Source organism: Silene latifolia, chromosome 1 (genome assembly GCF_048544455.1).
Source record: "Silene latifolia isolate original U9 population chromosome 1, ASM4854445v1, whole genome shotgun sequence".
Taxonomy (NCBI): Eukaryota; Viridiplantae; Streptophyta; class Magnoliopsida; order Caryophyllales; family Caryophyllaceae; genus Silene; species Silene latifolia.
In genome coordinates, this window is record NC_133526.1 from 181630476 (window position 1) to 181654844 (window position 24369).

General features: G+C 35.7%; 3 protein-coding genes across 3 annotated transcripts; 1 reads left to right on the plus strand and 2 right to left on the minus strand.

Annotated features, from left to right (window-relative positions):
- Nucleotides 1-3138: 3138 nt before the first annotated feature.
- On the minus strand, nt 3139-14028 carry LOC141612972 (uncharacterized). Its single transcript, XM_074431718.1, has 21 exons — nt 13977-14028; nt 12577-12872; nt 11528-11614; nt 11363-11431; nt 11153-11285; nt 10996-11042; nt 10749-10835; nt 10505-10566; nt 10080-10122; nt 9896-9976; nt 9403-9522; nt 8042-8147; nt 7877-7940; nt 7506-7548; nt 5854-6087; nt 5359-5520; nt 5109-5243; nt 4806-4949; nt 4254-4340; nt 3680-3748; nt 3139-3549 (listed from the first exon to the last, which is right to left on the minus strand). The coding sequence occupies exons 2-21, from the start codon at nt 12706-12708 to the stop codon at nt 3442-3444; spliced, it is 2013 nt and encodes a 670-aa protein (XP_074287819.1). The 5' UTR covers nt 12709-12872; nt 13977-14028; the 3' UTR covers nt 3139-3441.
- Nucleotides 14029-15770: 1742 nt separating this feature from the next.
- LOC141612985 (uncharacterized) lies at nt 15771-20928 on the plus strand. Its single transcript, XM_074431732.1, has 10 exons — nt 15771-15965; nt 17410-17435; nt 17798-17882; nt 17968-18177; nt 18552-18674; nt 18749-18806; nt 19184-19257; nt 19412-19500; nt 19598-19677; nt 20517-20928. The coding sequence occupies exons 1-9, from the start codon at nt 15849-15851 to the stop codon at nt 19665-19667; spliced, it is 852 nt and encodes a 283-aa protein (XP_074287833.1). The 5' UTR covers nt 15771-15848; the 3' UTR covers nt 19668-19677; nt 20517-20928.
- LOC141612978 (uncharacterized) lies at nt 20837-22916 on the minus strand. The gene is made up of 2 exons (XM_074431726.1): nt 22036-22916; nt 20837-21924 (listed from the first exon to the last, which is right to left on the minus strand). The coding sequence occupies exons 1-2, from the start codon at nt 22821-22823 to the stop codon at nt 21297-21299; spliced, it is 1416 nt and encodes a 471-aa protein (XP_074287827.1). The 5' UTR covers nt 22824-22916; the 3' UTR covers nt 20837-21296.
- Nucleotides 22917-24369: the final 1453 nt, after the last annotated feature.

Genomic DNA, 24369 nt, shown 5'->3' on the forward strand with positions numbered 1-24369 from the left:
CTAGCTAAATCATTGAAATAATTTAATAGTTTAGAATGGTTGTAGCTTAAAATATGATGTGGATTTGCCAAATTAAAAAATTATTGCTTACCATTGGACTTGAGAACCTTATTTGAAAAAAAAAAATTATATGATAGAAGTATGAAACAGAGAGAAAATTACATACTCGATACTCAACATGGAGTATGTTAATATTGAGCTATCACATGTTTGAGATAGAGAATAATTATCCTTTACATATTCGACATTTGTTTTACATCATTATAAGTCCATTTTAGGTTACTAAACGAGATATAATCCTATAAAAAGTTAGCGACATAATTGTTAAATCCTTATAACATTCCCCCCCCCGAGTTTAGAAATGCGGTTTAGGGAACCTTATACAGAATTCTATCGGTTATATGATCGTATTCGGTTCCAACTCCGAAGTAAACTAAAAAAAGCCATACAAAACTACTATTTCATCATATTTGCACTAACTTAAGTCTGCAAATAGCGGGCAAAGGTTTGAAGTAAGCAAGCCACTCTAATCATTGATAGTAACGTGACAAAAGGAATAATTTATAAAGTTTTAATATAAAGTGCTGAAAATGTATGCCTTTGAGGAATATATAACAAATATAAATAAATAAAAAGCATAAAAAGTAAGGAAATAAGGAAATATAAAACTGAAAAAGATAAATTTGGGGAAGAGAGTTTGGTTATGGAGCAATAAGTTGAAGAGGATATGCAGGTCCATCTTTTGAGTGATTTAGGATTTCATTTTTGGTTTTGGCATCATTATCTCACCATTACTTTCTTGCTAATTGGGTTTTGCTTAATTAATTAATTTAATTTAATTTATGTTTGGATGTAATGCACTTAATTATGAACGTGGGTGACGAAGGTAAAATCTCTTTACAAAATTTTACCCATAGTTTGTTTGGGTGATCTATACACGCTTTGACATAGGATCTAAAAAATATTTAGTTTTCAAAAAAGTAATATTATTTTTCTTTATTATCGTAAATTTTCGTCTAGTTTATAACATAAAGGCAAGTTATTTTAACATTATAAGAAAGAATCTCCCCTACTACTAAGAGAATAAAAATTCTCTTAGTTTTCCCTCCAAAAGGCATCTAACTAAATAAGGTAACAAGAAAAAATTCACTACATTATTATCTTTTCAATTAATATATTCTTATAATTAAACTCTAATCTTTTAATTAAAATTCATATTTATGACTTTTTCATTAAAATGCATAATTTATTATGCAATCATTTCCATTTCCATATATATTATTTTTCATCGATTACACTCTAAAATTACGCAAACCTGTTTCTTATGCAGTCTTTAACATACTTATTGTCATCACTTACACCCTAAAATTACGTAAATCTGTTTCTTATATTATCCTTCATCAGTTACACTCTAAATACGGTGTATATTTTAAAGGACGTAATAATTTTTATGTATTTTTTTAATTAAAAATAAAAAAATATTAGTCTAATTATTCGTAATTCGTCTTTATAAGTGCGTGGTATACTATTTTTTACCTGTTTTTGTTATAAAGTTTATACGCGTTTAGATTAGATTTTACATTTTTACATCACTTAATTGTAATTTAATGTCATAAATTAGTTTCATCTAATGATATATCATTATAGGGTTATTTTTTTATAGTAAAGTAAAAATGGTTTAAGACAAAAATAAGTTAACTTAAAGTGTCTTTTGATGGTTATAAACTTTCATTTTGTACCTCTTACTAAGATTATATTAGTACATTATAACATTAAAGGTACAGTTAATTTATGCAATTAATTTAATGAGAATGTCTTTTTATAAAACAAAACTAAAAAATACCGTGTTGTAGCACGGAGATCTATACTAGTTTAAGATCAATTGAAAATGTCTTAGTCTCCTGGTAAAACATTCCTAAGAACAATAGATTTCAGGTTCAATTCTCCTCCACTCTAGTGTGGTACTCTTCCATGCACAAGTTTTACTTATTTATGCACTATTTGTCATAATTTATCTGTTCCCCTTACATACCCTTCTTTTAACGAACAAAAAATAATAATTTCTTTTTTTCCTATCATTCTCACTTAATATAATCATTCTTTGTATCAAATCAAATTAAGTAAAAATGTACATAATCATGTATTGATTAAATTAGGGTGAGAAAAATTGGGATTTTTTAAATTAGGTTTATGGGAAAGGGGTGGCTAGGGTAGATGGCAGAGGAGGCCGGTGGGAAGGTCGCCTGCTCGGCGGATGCGTCAGAAGTAGGGTGACGTGCAAGGGTTGGGGAGGTTAGAATGGCGATGCAGAAATTAAGACATCAACTTGGACAAACAGCCGATATTTTTGGGTATTAAAAAGTCACATTGTGGTTTCGAACCCAAGTCATAAGACTACTCATGCATATCACCACTCATTGACTTCAACGGCTAAGAAGTTTACTCAACTTCACATTTTAGGTCACTAATTCAGATGTCAAGTAATTACGGTTTAAGTTTTAAAGTTCAAATAGAATCAAACCAACAGTCGAGAACGATTCTTTTTTTTCTTTTTATTAGGTCATAGCCACAACAAAAGGGGTGATTATTTGCAATTGACCCTAGAAAAAGAGGTACTCTAGCATCCCAAATTAGTCCTTAAACCATGATTATGCAAGTAGACCTAATTTGTTGAATGGCAAAACCAACAAATGTAACATCATGTTGGAATGTTGGATGTTCCAAACATCACACAAATTCAAGTGTCTTCCAATATTAGTGCTCTTTTAACCAACATTCCTTTATTACCTTCAGACACGGAAAATATTAACCCACCCAAAAAAGAAGGGGCAAAAAGACAATTGTTTTGTCAACGAATGACACCATGTTTTGACTTAATTGTTCATTTACGGCCTATAATGCTTCACTTTTACTCTAACTACTACCAACATCTAAAGTAATGACCCACAAACAATGTTTCTTCCTTTGAGGGTCAATATGTAAAGATGTCCTTGTAGTGTATCTCGACACTCGACTGCGCCTCACTAGCTGTGCATTGGGTATGAGTGTATGACTAGGTGATGCACCATGTCGCGAGATTGTAACTGTTAACTTTTTTTTTTACGGTTGCCAAAAAAAAAAATGATCGAAATTGAATGAGATAAAAGTGTTATTTTAACGATAATAATACTACTATATTAAAGCATACACCCTGGATTCGACCCAGTCATTTTAAAGACGGGGTTATGCTTCAAAATTTAATAGAAGAGCTAGCTTGCAGAACAATTATAAAGGCTTTGTGAGCACAAAACTATAGCTATTTGTCCTGAATTGTGGCAATGAAAGCAATTAGAGGATTTTATACTTCAAAATTTGATCTATGAAATAGCTCACGAGTTGGCGTCTGGGAAGGTTGGAAAGCCATGACGATCTGCTGGTGTACAAGGGAAGGGCAATACGGCATCATCTTTTGGAAGAAGAATGCTTGTTCTTCTTGTTGCCGCCTTTTCTAGCAATTGATTCACCCACTTGCTGCTCTTCTGCCTTTTGTTCCTCCTCCAATATGGCAAGCTATAAAAGAAAGAAATAAAAGGAGACGATGAGTCGATGACAATTTGTATCGCTTAAATATATCCATATAAAACTACAGCAGTACAGCGTGATAACTGATAACTCGTTGATAACTAAAATTTGACATTACCTCATCGAGAAGTGGTTTGAGCTCCCTATATCGAACTTCAGCAAAATCAAAGCCATCTTTCCGAAGCTCCTGCAACATTACAAAAGGCTGAAATTCTAGGCCTAGAGCGTTCAACAGGGTGGACACAGGTCGAATCAGTTTATGCTAGATCTATATACACTGTAATGAAATGCTACGGAATACTTCGTATTACACCAGATATAGTATCAATTCATATCATTAAGTCGCCTTTTGAATATGCATACATTTCACAAATCCTTTGTAATTCAGGGAGTGGATAGAGACTGGTGAGACAAGTACAGAAAGGGTCAAGGACTGCATGATGAATGTTGAATATTGCACATACAAAGTTCAACAGAAAACTGCTCTATATCACTAAAGGTACGACCTATGATCGAGAATGGCCATTGATATTACTAAAAGATTATTAGAATAATGTTTTGACATAACTGTTTGAGGGCTAAGGCATATGCCCGCATATCAGAAGTACCAAATACGATTCTGCCCGTTACCATAATCTTCGCAGCAAGAAGGAAAGCAAGTTCAAAAAACGAGATGTATAAGCGGAACTCACCTTGCCAGTGTGTTGGGTATGCTCATATGCTGCCATTTGCCAGTATGTACTCGTACGTTTATAAAAGTCCCTCAATGTCTCCCCAGGCTTCATAATAGATACAAAGGAAGAAGAGTTACGCATCAATGTATTACCAAGAAACACAATTTGCGAGTTACATCAATTGACCTTCGAGCAAATAGACACTCATTTGGTTGAACAGCTAGCTCAAAACTGAGCTATGCAAACTAGTTTGACAACTATAACATCACCCCAGCGTCTCAGGGGATCCAACTAATACCAGGGTAAGAGAAGGTCACATTAACACATCATTACCCTCAAAAGTTGTTTACGTAGTCTACGGATGACTCCTAACGAAAATTGCATCAGATGATGGCTAGAAATACTTCTTAAAAAACAAGTGTGGCCACAGTTGATTTAAGCTAATTTTCTATACTCCATTACAAACCATAATGAAAGAATAGTGAGTCATTGGCCGCCATTGGAAAAGGAAACGGAAAAAAATGACATAAGGATGATATCATGAGTAAGAGAGTATATAATTGCAAGTACCGCTGGGGTTCGCAGTGAGTCTGAAAGGCCAAGGCTTGCTCTAATTTGCTCTATTCTAGCTCGTTTCTCCTTCCTTCGTAGAGTCTTTCCTTTCCCTTTTATCAAGGCAACAGCATCTCCCACCTTACGTGAGTTTTCATCAACCTTCACCAAATAATATAAATACAATCAGTAAAGAGCCCAAACATATATCCAAGACTTTAATCAATAAATAGAAAATGACTCCGACTGACTGAAATATGGGTCGAAGTCCGTTAAGGCCATACAAAAATTTAATGACGCAAAAAGAAAATAAACAGGCACCTCCATTTCATCGTCCTCATCTTCTTCTTCTTCTTCTGTTTCTTCGTCACTGCCTTCACCACTATCCTCACTATCATCATCGTCTTCCTCTTCATCTTCATCTTCTGAAGCTTCAACCCATTCGGATTCAGAAGCCTGTCGTTAAGTAGCTTAAAGGGTTTAAACATAATCTTTTGCAAGAAGCCTAAAGAACAAATCACAGATAGTATCACAGAAGATAATTAGAATGTCATTAACAAGTGAAACTCACCGGAATTATGCATTTCCATTCATCCAATTTGCTAAGATTAAGTGTATACAAATCATCAAGAGTGATTTCTTGATCTTTAACCTCCATCATGCCTCCATACAAGTACAATGTATCCCTTCCAACAGCTATGCATGCATTGATACGCCCACAAGGCTTCACTACCTGAACACAGTTGAGATCAAATGACTGGGAAGATGATGAACAACCATAATACTCCCTCCGTTTTTTTTTTAAATAATGACATTTTTGCTCTTCGAGGTGAGGATGTGCTGATAAATTTTATAAAAAAGCAGCTTTGCAAACAATTATGAAACTTATAACACTAGATCTGTAGTGAAAATACTGTCATACAAGTATACATATCATAATATTTGATCATGTACTTTGAAAGATGGACATATAAATGAGTATCTCATATGTTAGAATGACTTATACAAAACAAAACAGAGGGAGTTGTACCAATAATCAATTAAACTGGTGTACTATAAAACAAACCTCTGGCAAAGCAATATGTTGCGATTCCCTACTAGTGTCAGTTTCTTGAGACTTGCCATTGTTTGCCAAGGCCTGTCTACTACTACTACTCTCATCATTCTCTGTTTCCAAAGACATTTCACAAATGCTCTCCCCCAAAACGTTTCCTACATTTTGATCATTTATTGTCGTCCTCGACCCGTCTGTAGTGTCCATATCCATCGAAGAAGTTTTCTCTTCTGCCAACTTTTTCACCTGCAGCACCAAATAGAAACAATCTGTTAATATATTATTAGGCTCAACACACAGGGTTTGACTTTAATACGAGTGCATGATAGTCATTTCCCAAAAACAAATGTTACTCTATCAATGGGAAAGCACCTTGAACTCAGGCCAAAATAGCATATTAATGGAACTGTCGATACAAATCCCACAATGAACTACAGCAAAGGCGCAAAGCTTCAGGCATGAACTATTCTAATAAAGGTAAATAGCAATTTTTGACGAAAAATAAATTCCATGCTCTCACCAAGCAAATAGGAGTTATAAGACCTTAATGAACCAACTAGCTCAACTGTCCTAGACTTAGGCCCTATTCTTTTGGACTGAAACGAATCTGATCTGAACTGAACTTATAGAATCTGAACTGAACTTAACTTAACTTATCTGAACTTAACTTATAGGATCCGAACTGAACTGAACTTATAGGAGCCGAACTTTTCTGAACTGAACTTATAGGAGCCGAACTTAAGTTGTTGTTGTTGTTGTTGAACATTGTTAAAAAAAAAATTAGTCTAAAACACTAGGTAAAATAATACTCGTAACATTTTTCCGCTTTATATGCATTGGTTTGTTCATACATTATACTACGATTACATTACGATAACAAATAAACCACATATTATATCTTTTTTCTAACCATTTATTTCCATATTATCATAATCCTCATCACTTTCATCTTCACTATCACTCTCAACAACGGATCCACCGCCTCGCCAAATATTTTTGACTATGTTGTTTCGTACCTAATACATGGCCTTATTCCGCTTTTTATCAAACATGCCCAAATCTATTGTGACGCTGAAATTATTAATAAGAGGAGTTATTTTTTTTTTTTTTAGATAATAATGTATGTATCGAATAATTAATGTCAAATATTTTTGTATCGGTCTTTAAAAATAATACTCCTTATATAGCTTTTCTCAACTAAATTTATAGGATCTGAATTTTTTTGAACTGCACTTATAGGATCTGAACTTATAGGATCTGAACTGAACTTATAGGATCTAAACTGAACTTATAGGATCTGAACTGAACTGAACTTATAGGATCTGAACCGAACTTATAGGATCTGAACTGAACAGAACTGAACTTATAGGATCTGAACTGAACTAAAATTAAGTGACTTTAAGTCCAAAAGAACAGGGCCTTAATCAATCTGAAGAATTCTGAAGCGCCGAGTTAAATAACGCTTTTCCCGTCCAGGTCTAAAGTCTAATGCATCATGCATGTTTGCTATAAGCCTATAACTAGGTATGTCATTGTGTCATACTTGAGATACGCCAAATTGTAAGGCGCTTTGAAAAGAAATAAATAGAGAGGAATTTTACCTACACATTAGAGTTACTCGTTCAAAATAAAGGACCACATTACATTATGTAGGAATTGAATACCTTATCTTTGCCAGACTTTTCCTTACGGAGCTCCAATGGATACCTTAGAAATAGCAAATAAACAATTCCATCAACTAAAAGTTGCCAAATCATTTCTGGCTACCAAAGCAAGCAGTAAAAAAGTCTGATCTCACTGGTTTGAAGATATTCATACTAACATGAACAAGGTCGAAAATCAAACTAACTAAAGTTTTAAACACTAGATTTTTATCCTAAAACTTTTACAGGTGTGTGTATTGATTTATGATACTCTAAATCACGACTTGGCAGACGCAGACAATAGTCAATACATACATTTATACCATCTCTAATTACACCGACAACGAAAAGTAAACGTATCACTGTACAAGTTCAAGTGATGAGGTAATTACCAGCGGCGATTGTCCATCTGGAAACCATAAATCTCGTTAAGGAATAGACTCATCATCACATCACCTGTAAATAAATAAAACAGATCAGATAAAGGACTTCATGACTTATATGCAGCACCATCTTCAAAATGTTTTTGTGTAGAAAGTTTACTGAAGAGAACTGACCCTGAACTTCCATGTCCACCACTCCTCCAAAAAGAACAGCTCTTTTTTTGTGCACACACATAGAAAATCCTGCACGAGCTCCTGGAGGCATCCCACTTTTCTTTACCTGATCAGTGAAACACAAATGCATAACAAGCCGAGGAATTGAGGATACATTGGGAAAAGAAGATATTGCTCAAATTACACCTCTCAAAATTATATGATTGAACTAGTCAGTGCAACCGGATTATCGAGACATTCAGATCCAAGAAAATGTTCCATAAGATAAAGCACATCCTAAAAGATCGATCATGAATGCATAACTTCGTGATGAGGTTGAACAGAACATCCCTCAGATGAAAATATTCAATAAGATAATATGGGTTTGAGGATAACAATCATATTTCACTTTTCTTTTCCCCTACGATATTATCACCCTTATTGTCATAAGGTCTCAAATTATCATATGTTCTTATACCAATTACGAGAAGAGAATGATGATCAATATCCTCTCCGCTAATAATTTTCACCGAGAGTCTGCTAACTTCTCTACTTTCGAGACATCAGCCTAAAGCCTCGTTGGTCGGTTGGCTAATCATAAAGAACCCTCTTAAGAAAGATATGTTCTTATCCCATTTACGAGAAGAGAATGATGGTCGACATCCTCTCCGCTAATAATTTTCACCGAGAGTCTGCTAGCTTTTCTACTTTCGAGACATCAGCCTAAAGCCTCATTGGTTGGTTGGCTAATCATAAAGAACTCTCTAAAGAAATATATCAATTGTAAATGACATACAATGAAATTGCTAGCCTTGGGCACCTCTTATATACTCCCTCCGTCCCAATAATTTGTTTGCCTTTGATTAATACCCCTCACAAAAAAAAAAAAAAAAAAAAAAAAAAAAAAAAAAAAAAAAGGGCAAACAAATGATTGGGACAAAGGGAGTATTATATACGAAAAAAAAGTACTCCCTCTGTCCCAATCATTTGTTTACCTTTTTTATTCTGTGTAAGGGGTATTTTAATCAAAGGTTAACAAATGATCAGGATGGGAGAGAGTAAGTTATACTCCCTCACATTCAGTGGAAATGAACGATATGCAAATGGCACAAATATTAAGGTATATTTTTACCAAAATACCCCTCCACTTTTACCCATAAACTACCCACCACTCCACCAGAACTCCTTATTATCTCCCTCCTCACTCTTACCCACTATTACATCACTCACCCCACCACAAACACCACCCTATTGGTGTCGTCTCCACACCGGCGGAGGCAGACTTCATCGGCAACAGTCTCAAGCATCCATAGACCATAGCAACTACAGCGACAAGGCGAAATGCATCACAAATATCCATATGTTGCCTGATAAACCCATACCTTGTTCCATTCCCAAGTTCTAGGATCTAAAGACCACAAGTCTGAATGGACTACTCCCTTCTCAGAGCTGTTGTTCTTATCTGATGAAACTTCTTTAAAATATCCTCCATACAAAAATATCTGCAAGTAATAAACAATTAAGCTTTAAATTTCCAATAATGACCATGTGGCATGCACGAGCCCGAGTTATAACAATAAATAACGGCATGCACATCCAAGCATATTTTTAGATATCGCCCACTACAACCATAAGCGGTCGAGTTATAAAGGTTTAGGAGTTTACCACGATCGCATTTTACCGCATTTTCAGGTGATATTAACCGCATTTAACGAGATTAGGTGCAACAACAGATATCGTGACCGTAGCCGAAACCGACATCTAATACCATGCATCCAAGTCAGGTGTATAGCTCGAAAACTACTACGGAGTATTACAAGTTTACAACAGCCAATTTGGATAAATATAAGATGCCACAGAAGCCAATACACTAACCTCATCTTGATAAACAGCTAACTGAAAAGCACTCCTTGGACTGGGCCACAAGGATCCAGGACCTGGCTTTATTTCTTGCCACTGTGGTAAAAAAAAAAAAAAACATCTCACTGCCTTAGATGCAATACCAATACAGTAGAAATAACATGTTATCATTGAAAATATACGACCAAAAACTAGTTACCTTGAATTGATCCAGGTCGAATACATGCAAATCGTTCAGGTACCTGCGCGAAAAATTCATGAAGCATCTAGTCACATACTTGACCTCATTGACTCCCATATTAAATTTGCCCCAATACTAGTCACATACTCACATCAGATTCAGTTATGCTCTTCATAACACATAATCACAACAATCTATGGATTTCATGACAATGTTTCACACCGTGCAACTGTTTTAATCGGTTGTTAGCCTGTTAGGCTATTGCCAATGCTCTATCTACACCAAGAGCATAAAATTTCCAGTTTTAATGAGAGCGGGGTTGGCTAGAGAGAGTTACACTTACTCTGTTCTTTGTAATATTTAACATGATGGAGAAAAAATTAATTTTTCAGACACACAGTTTCTTAACTTCACAATAATAACCAAGAAAGTAAGAAACCAACCTTACTTCCCGGAGAGTATCATAGAAACCTCCAAAAACTATAATCTTATGCTTATACAAAATCTGCAAGAAGCACAAATCAGAAAAATCACAAACACGATGTATTTTTTCATCTTCAAAAACAATGAGTTCGGTTTTAGCAAGTCCAATGAAGATCGCCTTTGGAGGAACCACGTATCACAATCTAGATAATTGAAATAAATCTCATAATTAATACTATCAAATCAATCTTATAATGAGCTTACCATCCTATGACCAGACCTTGGACTTGGAGCTCCTTTATAATTTAATTGTTCCCATTGATTTGTTTTCAAGTCCAATACCCAGAAATCCTGTCATGTAAAGAAATAACAGCATGGTATTCAGCATCTACAGTAGCAATATCGGCAATAAGCATGGCATATAGGGATCAGCATCAAATTCAACTCCAATGCGCCGGTACATGGCAGTTTAACAACAAAATGTTAATCGACAAAAGTATGTGTGTCTTACTTTGTAATGATGGAATCTTTCCTGATTTGGGGAAGTAAATTCACCACCTGCAATAATAAGATACAAGTAGTTGACAAAGTTACTCCACAGAACAATGTCCAAATAACATAGTAACTGCTTTAAGTCTTTAACCCCTTTAATCAAGATCAGTCTTTACCAAAGATATAAAGGTAATTCTTCCAAGCAACTGCCTGATGTGCACTACGAGGAGGTGGACTGTTAGGGCTGGATATTAATTTCCACTCTTGCTTTTCAACATCATAGCGGTAAAGATCACCATAGACAAATGTCTGCATGTTCCACAGGTATAAGTCCAAAATAACAAAAATCAATTATGCTTTTGCCACATGATAATATACATTCTAACCTTGTTGCCATTGTAAAATTCGCCGCCATAAATGATCAGTTCAGTCTCTTTCAGTGGATTAATAGTTAACTACACGATCATAAAAACAACACTGCTCAGTAATCTTACACTACATTAATAAGTGTAATAACACGAAATGTACACTCCAAATTGTAAGAGAAATACCGAGCAATTAGAACGAGGAGATGGAGCAGGCACATTTTCCTCAACAATAACTTCCTTCTTCTTAGCTTCTTCTTTTTGTATACTCAACTGCACAACAAATTAAAAAACATAGTCAAACCCTACTTCTTCACCTAAAGATTCAGCTCCAAATAAACAGCAATTCCATGTAAAGTAAGCTGCAAACCCACGAATTGCAAACTTCACAATTAATCACAGAAGTGCACCAAGTAACATAAGCTCCAAACAGGCAGAAACTGCAATATATCCCTCTTATAATAAACAATCCCAAAACCCCAATTTCTCCAACTTCGAAATTCACAACTGTGTAACATTGTTTCCCAAATTTCACACTAACCCTACAAAAGTAATCAACTCGCCCACCATAAAAGATGAAAATCAAGAATACCCAACAATATCAACAATCCCAAAAACTTAGCTTTTACATCTTCAAAAGTCACAATTGCACATTAATTATTTCCCAAATTTCACACTAACCCAATGAAACTAGTCAATTCCCCCATCATAAAAGAGAAAATTTACAAATATCCAACAGCCCAACAGAAGAACCAAACTTTATAATCAAAACACCGTAAATTACGAGTCATTGATCAATGCAAACTACCCAATTGATGAAATCAACAGTACAGAATGTAAAGAACCAAACTTTATGATTGATAAATTATGGTCCTTGATAAAGCAAATACCCAACAACATAAACCAACCAAAGAAGCAAACTTTATAATCAAAACACCATAAACTATGAGTCATTGATAAAAATGCAAAGTTCCCAATTGATGAAATTAACAGTACAGAATGTAAAGAGGGAATAAAAACCCAAACTTTATGATTAAAACGCCAAAACTAAGTCATTCACCAAATGCAAACAACCCAATTAATGAAATTAACAGCACAGAATGAAAAGACAAAGAGGGATTAAAGAACCAAACTCTAACTAAAACACCATAAACCTATGAATTATTAATCAAAATGCAAACTACCAAATTGATGAAATTAACAGTAGAGAGTGTAAAAAGGAGAAAGAGAAATACCAAAATGGCATCAATATCATCTTCAGGAGAAAGCTTTTTGGTTTCACGACGAGCTTTTTTCTCATCAGCTTTTGCAGTCTTTTTCTCAGTCTTCTCCTTCCCTTTTCCTGCTTTCTTTTGCTTCTTCCCCATTTACGAAACCTTTCTTCTACTCTGTGAGGGAAATACTCCTACTAAATAGAGAGAGCAAACAATACAGTGAAAGACAGAGTACTTGGGAGCGGGGATTGCCTCAAGGAGAAAACTGGACGGCTAAACCTCGCTATATTTGATGAAACACCCCAAATGAAAACCCCCTCAAAATTAGGGGCGTTTTGTTTTAACTCATAGTACAAGGTATGGGTTTGTAATGAGTCAAATTCATATTAGGTGTTTGTTTGATAAAAATAGGGGTTTTAGAGCATGTGCACTTATGAGGTGCCCCAAATCTTATCTCTCTTTTCCACATTATTTTTCACTAATTATTTAATCTACCCTCTCCATTTCACAATTACTCCCTACATTAATGGGTTTCCCAAAGTCATTTTTCTATCTTTTCATGGCCCACCAAAATTTTCCGACTACAATATTCGATAATTAAAATACGTTGTTTACATTACTTTTGCCTTTTGGGAACCTACCCAATATATCGGGCATCTCCATTTGTTGGGACATTAAGAGCATCCGCAAAGGTGTAGAATTACCTCCCCATATGCACTTTTTCTCTTCATATGGGGAACTTCACTAATGCGCCAACCTCCCCATAATTTGAGGTTCCACCATTATTAGAGGAGGTTCCCAAAAAAATATAAGGGTAAATTGTGTTTCTTTTGGGGAGGTTCCCAAATTTTTATATGTAAATGGGGAACCTCATTGTTGCGTAAATGTAGTTATAGATTGGGGAGGGTAGATGGAAAAATTAGTGGAAAATGAGGTGGACGAATAAGAAAAAGAGAGATAAAATATGGGGAACCCCATTGTTGTGGATGCTCTAAGAGCATTCATGGGGCTCCCCATAAGAGGAGAGATGTAGCATTTGGGGTACTAAAATTACACTGATGCACATTCTCTTATACTCATACCTAACCCTGAAGTATGGGTTTCCCATACCCAAGAAGGAGGTGGGTATGAGATTGATACCCAATGGTATCAAATAATAAAATCAAAAACCATAAAAAAACTTATATGGAACATTTTAAGAGATTTTTTTTTTCATTTATTTGAACAAATCTTTATTTTCATGATTTTTCAATATAAAAAATAATTATTTTTAATGTTGTATTTTAGATTTTTTAAACTTTGATCAAGTTCAATCATACTTTACCCAAATCTGAAACAAACACGAAGTATGAGAAATCAAGTTCCAAACGCATACCACCCGGGTATGATTTCGGATTCCAAACTCATACACATGCGCGAACCAAACGCCCTTAAGGTATACAACTGCTCAAAAAAAGATGGTCTTGGACTCTTGGTTGACATTTTATCGTTGATCATGACTGTTTCTATTTATAAACCGTACTCCTTCCATTTTCTTTATTTGTAGTTTTAAAAGATCGATTTCCCGAGAATTAAAAAAACTATTGAAAAAAAAGATAGATCAATTAAGTAACTTAAAACGGTTATTTATCCGGATTTTAAGTACCACCTTTCACGACTTTACCACTTTTACTAACACTAACTAATTGTAAAACCATCGAACTTGGAGGTAAGTTTTCCTTGAGTGAGACATGTTCTTTTGACTTAATTAAGAAAACACGTTTGGTCATTAACAGATTATATGACAAATCTACTATTTTCATGTATAAAAAGAATATGCTATTACAATATGCTATATGAATATGTCATTAATCAAACACATAAAATTAGTAGATTGATTGATCAATCTATTATTTATGCCGAAATCTACTAATTTCACCTAATATGTTGTTTACCAAAGATTGCCTTAGGCTCTGTTTGGCAAAACTACCTGAAAAAGGTAGCTGAAACATGAAAAGGTAGCTGAAAACTGAAAAGATAACTGAAACTTGAAAAGGTAACTGATAAAGTAGCTGAAAAGTAGGAGCTCATAAGGTAACTGATTATATAAAAATGTGTTTGGCAAACTAGCTGAAAAGGTAACTGATTTTGGTAAAATGACATAAAAGGATATGAAAATTATTTAATATCCCCTATATACTAAATGAATAGGAAAAATTTCACATTTTCCCGCCTAAAAACACCTTTCCTATTTGATATAATTAACTCTTATTTACTTTCCTATTTTGATATAATTTTCTATCTACAAAGATTTGTCGTATAGAGGATTTGTTTCTAGGTTTTTGTGATAAAAATTTCGTTGACTTTGTAAGATAGGAAAACCTAGAAACTTCTTTTTAATCTTCCCATTTATCTTCTCTTGATCTTCTAAACAATATTTTGTCCGCTCTTTTCGACACACATATATAACTTCTTTTTTGCTTGAAAATGATATTTTGTGAAAGAAAAGAGATTTTTATAAATAGAAAGATATAAAAAAAATTGGAGTATAAAATAATATCACTAATTTCCCGTAAAAAAAATATTTTCATTAAAATACACATTACATGTCACTACATAAATCTCTTGATTAATTTCGTGTTTTATTTTATTTTCTCAACTCAAATAAAATAATGTGAAACATTACAAAAGTAATGAATTGTTAATTTATAATCTATAAATAATATACTAAAAACTAGAACTTTATAAATACCGTGCATGCAATGCACGGGATCTACACTAGTTATAGAATAAAGGGGTAGAAAATGAAAAATAAGTCATTTCAGGTACCTGATTTCTCAAATGCTACCCGAGGTAGCATTTCATTTCAGGTACCTTATTTGACCAAATAAACTACTTGCCAAACACTTGCAAAAAAATCAAGTACCTGAAATTTTGGTTAAATAAGTTACTTTGGTCAAATAAGCTACCTGAAGTGTCGTGGCAAACGGAGCCTTACTCCAAAATCCAAAAATTGGAGGTGATCAAATGCGGGCTTGAGCCGGACATTGATCGGGCTCATGTTAATTTGTTGGCCCACGGACAAGCGCGTTAGCGAATTTGGGATGGGTTAGTGGGCCGGCCTTTGTAACTTTCTTAAAATGTTTTATCCTTCCCCGCTTTTTTAGCAAACGGAATGAGCCGGATTCAATGAACGGGACAACCCATAAATAACTCTAATCAAAATCAACAAGCCCTCTCTTGTAGACTTGAAAAATGACCAACTTGGGTTGCGCAACTTAAAATCAAGAAAGCTAGAAGAGAACTAAAAAGCGATGGTGAAAGTCTCCTCATATGTTGTCCTATGGTGTTCACTTCTCCTCTTACTTTCTCCATTTCACTCTTTACTTTCTGTATCCCCAGTTGCTCAAGCTCTTCATCACAACCCTCAGGTTTTTTATTCTTGCTAAATTTTACTACCCACCTTCACAGTTTCAATCTGTATGCTTTCTTGTCAATTTGATTAGCTTTTCTTGTTTGTTACTTTATTAGTATTCTCAAATTGAATCATTGTGCTTAGTTAATTTATGATCTTTGATATGAATGGATAAATAATTTGTAATCTTTGTTAAATTGATCAAATTATATGATGGCAAGTGACAAAACTATGTACCCTTGGTCCCTTGGGAGTTATGATTTAAGAACTGAATCACCTTGCCCATGTGAGAAATTTACGCTTTTGCCGAATTGGAATTGGATTAGGATGGATTGAATGTTGGCATAATGCAAAAGTTGTTACCTTTCTAAATTGATCAAAATTCAAATAGTGTGATAGGTAGTGATCAGATTATATGATGGAAACTTAGGAAATTATGTGATTTTTGAAAGGAACAAAAAAAAAAGCATTACCCCTTGGGAGTATGATTTAGGAAAGCTATGCACATGTTAGAAATTTACGCTTATGTCGTTGGAGCTTGATTGGGGTGGATTAAATGTTGACAGTAATGCAAAAGTTGTTACCTTTCTAAATTGATCAAATAATGTGGAGAAAAAGGAACATATACGGATGTACTACCTCAGATTTTATTTGTTTTTGAGCATATATGTATTTTTTTCTGAGCTTATTACCTCAAACTTTATTTGTTTTTGAGCATATGTGTATTTTTCTGAGCTTATTAAAGTTAATAAGTTAGTTTTTTTTTTTTTTTTTTTTTTTTTCTGTCAAAACTAAAATTTAACTAAGCTTATATGTAATGTTTTATAGTTTTATTGTAATTTTTTGAGCTTAATGTTTAAGTGAATGAACTCAGAAACTTTATAGTAAAACTCATAATTTTTAAAACAAAACTCAAAAACTTTATTATAATGCTCAGAAACTATACAATTGGTGGTAGTACATCGGATGTATAATCTACTTACTGAATAATGTGGTGGGTAATGATAAAGTCACGTGATTTTTGCACCTCAGGGTGAAATAAAGTTCATTACTCTTGGGAGTATGATTTAGGAACTGATTGTAAGAAATTTACGCTTATGTCAAATTGGGATTGGATTGGGATGGATTGAATGTTGAAATAATGCATAAGTTGTTACCTTTCTAGATTGACCAAATAATGTGATGGGTAGTGATAAAATCATGTGATTTTTTACATCCCAGGGGTCTAAACAAGTTCACTACCCCTGGGAGTATGATATAGGAATTGATTCAGCTATGCCCATGTTAGAAATTTACGCTTATGTCGAATTGGAATTAGAATTTGATTGGGGTGGATTGAATGTTGAGATAATGCGAAAGTAGTTACCTTTCTTTGTATAGGTTTCAATGGGTGTACCTGTTTGTTGAATTTGAGTGTTTCATGTGACGACAATGTTGACAGTGCGTTGTTTTCGTTGCAGGGTTTGAATGAAAGCGGTTTATCTAGGTAATACTCAGTATCATATGCTTTTCGCTACTTTTACAATCGCAGTTTGTATGAAGTTCTAGGTCCATATGGCTTGACCACATTACTCCATGGATCGTCAATGATAGCCTGACTTTCATATTACCTTGTGTACCCGTGTTCGAGACTGTATACTCTAACATGGTATGGTACTTGAACACTTCATGCTATGCTAAAAACACAAGGACTTTTCATAACATAGCCGAGTACGACACTTGGACACTCACCCGTATGAGTTGGTTCTAACAAACACATAGTGGTTCCCTCGGCGTATTGCTTATAGTCCGACAGTGTGTTATTTACTTATGTTTAAAGTTTTATCTTGTTAATGCTTTGATGTTCAGAGATTTGGAAAAGGATCATGATCACGCACATGAGTTACACTGTTCGAGGGAAAGAAGTAGAGTGGCTTGGGATATCATAGACAAGGTATACATTTAGTGTCACTATAGTAATCACTGCTTCTGAAATTTGATTATCTGGTTAATGTGGTTCTGAGTTCTGAGGACTGCAGTATTTGATGCCATTTGTGGAGCGTCAAAGATATGTAATCCCACAGAGTTGTAGACTCCATCCAGACAATGATGTCTTCAGAGATCAGGAGCAGCACAAGATTCATGTGGATGTGAATCAATGGCAATGTGGATATTGCAAGAAAGGGTTTTTGTCGCAAGAATTCCTTGACAAGCATTTGGACAGCAGACACTCTAACCTTCTCAATTTCGTAAGCTGAACTCCATAATTCTCTCCTTGTATGTTTCGCTTTAGTTGATGCGTTACAACTAATTCATCTCTGGATGAGTGCATATTTACTACTCCATTATTCTATGGAGTTTAAATAATCGACCTAGTAAACATTGTAGCCAGAAAGTTTTATCAGCGGGGTTCTTCACTGTAAAATTTGAGAACATCAATGAAAACTAGTGAGATCTGGTATACCAAAAACAGTGAAAAATGTACTCACATTCGCATTTTATGCAATAAAATTACCAAAAAATTTCGGGTCTTAAAACCCCCATGTGTTTAGTGTTTTGGATTATGTGAGTATTTGATCCTTGTCTCGTGAAAAAAAGGCTCACCTCTTTACATTCTGAACAGACTAGCGGCAAGTGCTTGGCAGATTTATGTGGTGCATTGCATTGTGACCATGTTCTGAATTCAAGAACATCTAAATCTAAGTGCAATCCAGCAGCAGCTGCAAGAAACCGCCACTTATGTGAGGTTAAGATTATAGCTGATATTTCTGATTCCCGATTTGATTTCTACTATTTTAACACGTGCAAATATATGTGCAGAGTCTAGCTGATGTTTGTTTTCCATCTAGTCGGGGATCATCAGCAAGCCGTCTTCACGGTACTACTTCGTATTTGTTGTAGACAAATGTTTATACATTCTATCTATTTCATCCCTCCCCTCCCACTCTCGTCCATCCCCTTCATCTATCAAGAAATCGGGGATAAGAAAGAGGGGACGGTTGGATTGTCACTCAGACCCTCTTATAGTATTCAACCTATGAGTCTATGACCATGTCTAAGAATTGGACTTGACAATGATCTCATGCCCATGTCCAAGTGTCAACTGTAGGACAAGGGTATTCTGTTTCAATGTAACATGAAGAGTCGGAGACTCACAGTATAATAGACAAGCTTGCGAAGCTTAAACTTTAATTTGGCTCTCAAGTCTCAGCTAATTATTGTCTAAACTTTGTTATGCGGTTACTTTCCTGGCAGAGTTGTTTCTGCGGCAATTTTGTGATGCTCACACATGCTCAAAAAGGATACAGCCTTTCCCAAAAGGAGGAAGAGTGAGGCTTCATTCTCGTATCTCAAGAAATTCTGAAGTTCCCCTAGTTTGTTTTTTGGAAAGAAAGTGTGAAAGAACACTTTAACTAGGGGGTTTCAGTAGTCTATATATGTGTGAATAATTTTGGATGGCATCTCATCTGTGCGACTGTGCAGAAGGAGAGAAGTGTACTTTACATGGCAGCCTCGATACTGACCTTGATGCTACTTCCTCTTTTCTATGTGATTGTGTTTTTCCATCAGAGGTACTTGTGGTCTTGATCGAAATCTCTCAATGAGGTTAATACGCTTTGGAATTTTTTTATTAAAGTTGACCATTCTTAACGTTTACCGCCATTGCAGTGAGATGCGAAAGGATTCACAGGAGCTTAAGCGAATTTCAAGATTTAGAAGGAAAGCAAAGGCATCCTAACTATCAACTGGTAATTCTTCATCACTATGCGTGAACGGTTTCTACTCTAAAAATATTAAGCCATATTTAGCATGAATGAGGTTTTTACCATGTGACTTGCAAATGCAAACAAGCCTTTCTATTAATGCTTTTTCTTTTGTTTTTGTCTGGTGAGTAGCCATATTTATCGTAAACGAGTTCAGAAAGGATGTTCTCTAAGAATTAACCATGCATGTAGGCCTTGCTTTCCATTTGGGTAACTCTATTACTAGCACAGATTATTATACGTACCCAGTGCGCTTAAACCAATATTCGTCTACCACAACAGAAATCTTGCACAACTCCATAGCTCTATGAATGTAGCCTTGATGCAATTATGCCTCTTCTTTATCTCTGAAAGGCACCTCATCGTATCTTTACATAACTCCCAGTTATCTTACTTATTGCTTCCTTCCCCTTCAGCTGCGTTACTCCGACATTTCACATCACCTTCCATGCTCGTGCCACACTCAGACACAGTTGCTACTTATCCGCTAGGTTTTAAGCCACGAGATAAGATTTTGATTAAATAACCAAGTCTGATTCACAAATACTTCTAATCCAGTCCAAATAACATAGCCGTTTAATAGGGTGTGTCATAGCCCGCAAAATTGAACAAGTTGCTAAACACAATCCTCTAGGGTAGGTGATTTCGTTGAAGTCCTTAACTTCACAATAAGCGCGACTCCAGGTACTTTTAGGAGGTCAGGTTTCGTCTTGGTGGTCCTAAATGAAGGCAGAAACCACCTCTATGGGCTCTAACCCTTGTAGGACGCTTTACTGGTATGGTCCTCTTTGTGAATTGTGATCATCTTTTCTTGAAAATGGCAGGCTTATGGGGATGGAAACAAGAACAAGTTTCTCAGAGGAAAAAGAGATGTCGAAAGTCTCGAAACAAATCTCAGGCGCGTTATATGTCGTCATCTTCTACAGCCTTTAAGCGACCATGGTGACCCAAGCATTAAAAAAGGCAGACACGGCTCCTCGGTCAACATTCTTGTGGAAAATTTCCATATTAATCGCAATAACACTTAATTGGCTCTACTATCAGCTATCGTATTTGTACGAAGTAGATAATATATTTGTCAATAGTTCAACTGTACTTAATGTTGTGAACTTTGTTGCGGCCTTGTTATTTGACATGGAGGCAATTTTGTTAGAAAGCCTAAATTTTTGTTCTGTAATATGTACACAAACACGTTAAGAAGTGAATTACAATGGGTCTTATTCCCTTTGCAAGAAATGAGATACTAAAGTCTGCGATTTTTTGGAGCTGGTTTATACAACAAATACACGAGCTTCGAAAATTTAATGGCAGGAAAAAATACAAATACAATATATGTTGTAAAAACTTGTAATAGCTGCCGCTGTCGCAAGAATTGGAAAAAGAGGTCCATGATGCCTCTACAATAAACCACAAGCCAACGATGATGTCCATGGTATTCAGATGCCAGCACTAGTAGGTAGTCCTGTTTCAAACATGTCGATTTTGTGAAGATTTCCACGTTTTCCGACCAAAATGAAGTCTTGTGTCTGAAGGATAGTCATGTCAATTTTGAAACTGAATTGCCGAACATCATTGGATGATACCGGATGAAGCAATACTTCATTTCACGGAGAAAGAACCCCGAATGCAATTGATATCAATTCATTGGATAAAAGAAAGCCTGCAGGGTCACTTAGCCGGATGAATGCTAACCCCTCCTGTAACTTGTGTTCATCACTAAGAAAGGAATGTGCTTCATGCATGGGAATAAGTTTCCTTTCTCGATCGAGGCAGAGGACATGGCTACTTTCAATGTAAGGTTTATACGTTTGACAAAGAGATACGGCAAGTGAAAGACCGAAATCTTGTATAAACGATTTGATATCTAAGCCTCTTGCTGTTCTCAAAGATAACATCACAACATCCATTGCCTTGTCTTTGAGATCAACATTGCTATTTTCTGAATGATTTGGTAAACCATCCTCCAAATTCGCCACATAAGTCTTGTATTCTCCGAGTTTCCTCGGTCTTGAAAATCGGAGACCATTTAGGTAACTGGCAGCGCCAAGACCAAAGGCGTAGAATGATCTGTTGTTCCAGTAAGTGACATTGTGTTGGCACTGATACCCGCTTTTTGAATAGCTACTGATTTCGTAGTGCTCATAACCAGCTTTAGTAAGCGTTTCTGAAGCCATTTTGTAGAACTCTGCAGACTGGAATTCAGATGGCAACGGAAAGTCACCCGGAGTATACCTGTCCATAACCAAGAACAACATCAAATCCCTTGTATCGTAACCTGGTTTATATATATTTAAATTCAACGATCAGCATCCCAAATGAATGCATATAGAGAAACCCACTTACAGTACGTCAAATTTCGTGTCTTTCTCAACTTGCAAATCATATACAGATACATGCTTGGGTTCTGCATCAACTGTAAGCTGTAAAGTCTCGTCCCACATTTTCGCTGTCTGATGAGGCAAGGAAGAAATCAAGTCCATACTCCAGTTCACAACTCCGCACGACTTAACAATATCGATTGCCTCATGAACCTCTCCAATCCCATGAGCTCTCCCACACGCCTTAAGCAATTCCTCCTGAAAAGCCTGGACACCCAACGACACTCGATTCACACCCAACCTCATCAACCCTTTCAGCTTTTCAGCATCAAAAGTACCAGGATCCATCTCTATACTAATCTCAGCATCCGACACCACCCCGAATTTCGCTCTCAACGTCTCAAGCACCTTAGAAACGAGCTTCGGTGGGACTAAAGAAGGAGTACCCCCACCAAAAAACACAGTTTCAAGAGGTGGGTATTCATCAAAATCTAATCTTGTACCCTTAATCTCCCTACATATCAACTCTACATAATCGACAATGCGAGGATCGTCGTCATGGGATTGATTCATGGATGAGCCTAGAGCGACGATAGGGAAGTCGCAGTAATGACAGCGTTTCCTGCAGAACGGGAGGTGGACGTAAACTGAGGTAGGAGGGAGCTGATGCATTGGTGTTGAGTTCGTTGAGGCATTTTGACAAACAGTTGATGTGCATTGTGTATGGGAATTTCTATGTATGAATTTGAATTTGGGGGATTTGAATTTTAAGTGAAAAGATGAGATTAGTGGCGTTAATGATGTTCTAAGCATGATTTGGAGTTGAGTAGAATAGTGTAGGAGAGTTTTGGCGGGAAAAATAAATGGGTGGCCTTTGTGTTGTTGGGTAGCTACTCAACTAGAGAGAAGAAGTTTGTTGGATACATTGATACAAGCAAACCCTCACAAGTCACAACTTGATTTTGTTGTGGTTTAGACCCGTTATTGTGAACTAATACTGGGTTTCTATTGAAAAAAACACAATTAGAGAATACTCCCTCTTATTCACTTATTTCCTCCCCTTCTATTTTGCACAAAAGTTAACAAAATAATTCTGGACGACACAAAACACTCTACCCCACATGTAATTAAATTTGAACCACACAAATGCTACCAAAAAAAGAAAGAGGAAAGAAAACCCGACTTACCTAAAAAGGAAAGAGGAAGGAAATGAATGAATAGGAGAGAGTATTCGTTATGTACTTATGTTAAAGCTTTATGTTTTCAATTAGTCTCTCTTGTGACGGAGTATATCCGTCACAAGGTGTAGACGGGCCAAATCAATACCATATTAATGGATATGGATAGTGGTGGGGCAGGTTTGTTAATATTAAATTGAATGGATTGTTGGGAAAGCAAACAAAAAAAATAATAAACAAAGGGGGAGCTCCCCATATTTCGTCTGTGTCAGTCCCATTATTGTACGTAAACCTCACACTCTCTCATCAGCTTTAATTTTTTTAATCACTCTCTACACAAAATCGTCATTTTAGCATCTCAATCTCCGTCATCATCCCAATCTCTACAAATTTTACACATTCCATGGGTAAGAAACAAATGGCGAGGAGGACACCACCGAAGAAAAAAATGGAAGGTATGATAATATTGCTTTTGTTCAATGTTGTTTGTGGTGGAATGCGGTGTCACGTAACATTAGGTGAAAGATATGGTGTTTATTGTAAAATGTTGATGTTGAAGCATGCATGCATGAGTATATTTAATAAATGGAGATGTTGAACATGTTAATGGTGACATTAATGTAATTAAATTGGGTCAAAAAAGGTCAGATTTGGTGTTGTTAAGGTTGTTTAGGTTGAACTAATATCAGGTGAGTTCAAATTTGGTATCATTAGTGTAAGGATGGTATCATTAGTGTAATGGGGATGATATCATTAGTGTAATGGGGAAAAAACTTCAGATCTGGTTTTGTTAGTGTTGTTTAGTATGCGATAATTTCAGGTGAAGTCGGGTTTTGTCTAGAAATTGTCATGGTAGTCAGTTTTGTCAGATTTGGTGAGATTAGGGTTATTGATTTTGTTTTTTTTTTTTTTTGGTTAAATGAATTAATAAGACCTGTCATTGTTCAGTTGAGAAGAAAGCCAGAGGAGAGCAGGCGATGCAGAAGGGAAAAGAGAAGGTGAAAACAGGGGTTTCATTTAGAGAGCCCATGGAAACAGATGAAAGGGAAGATAGTGACGCGTCTGAAGACATCTCAGAGGATACAGAAGACATTGGTGAGGAGGGAGACAGTGGTGACGAGGGAGTCAGTGATGAGGAGGGATGCAGTGATGAGGAGGAGAAGGTAGACAGTGCTGAGGAT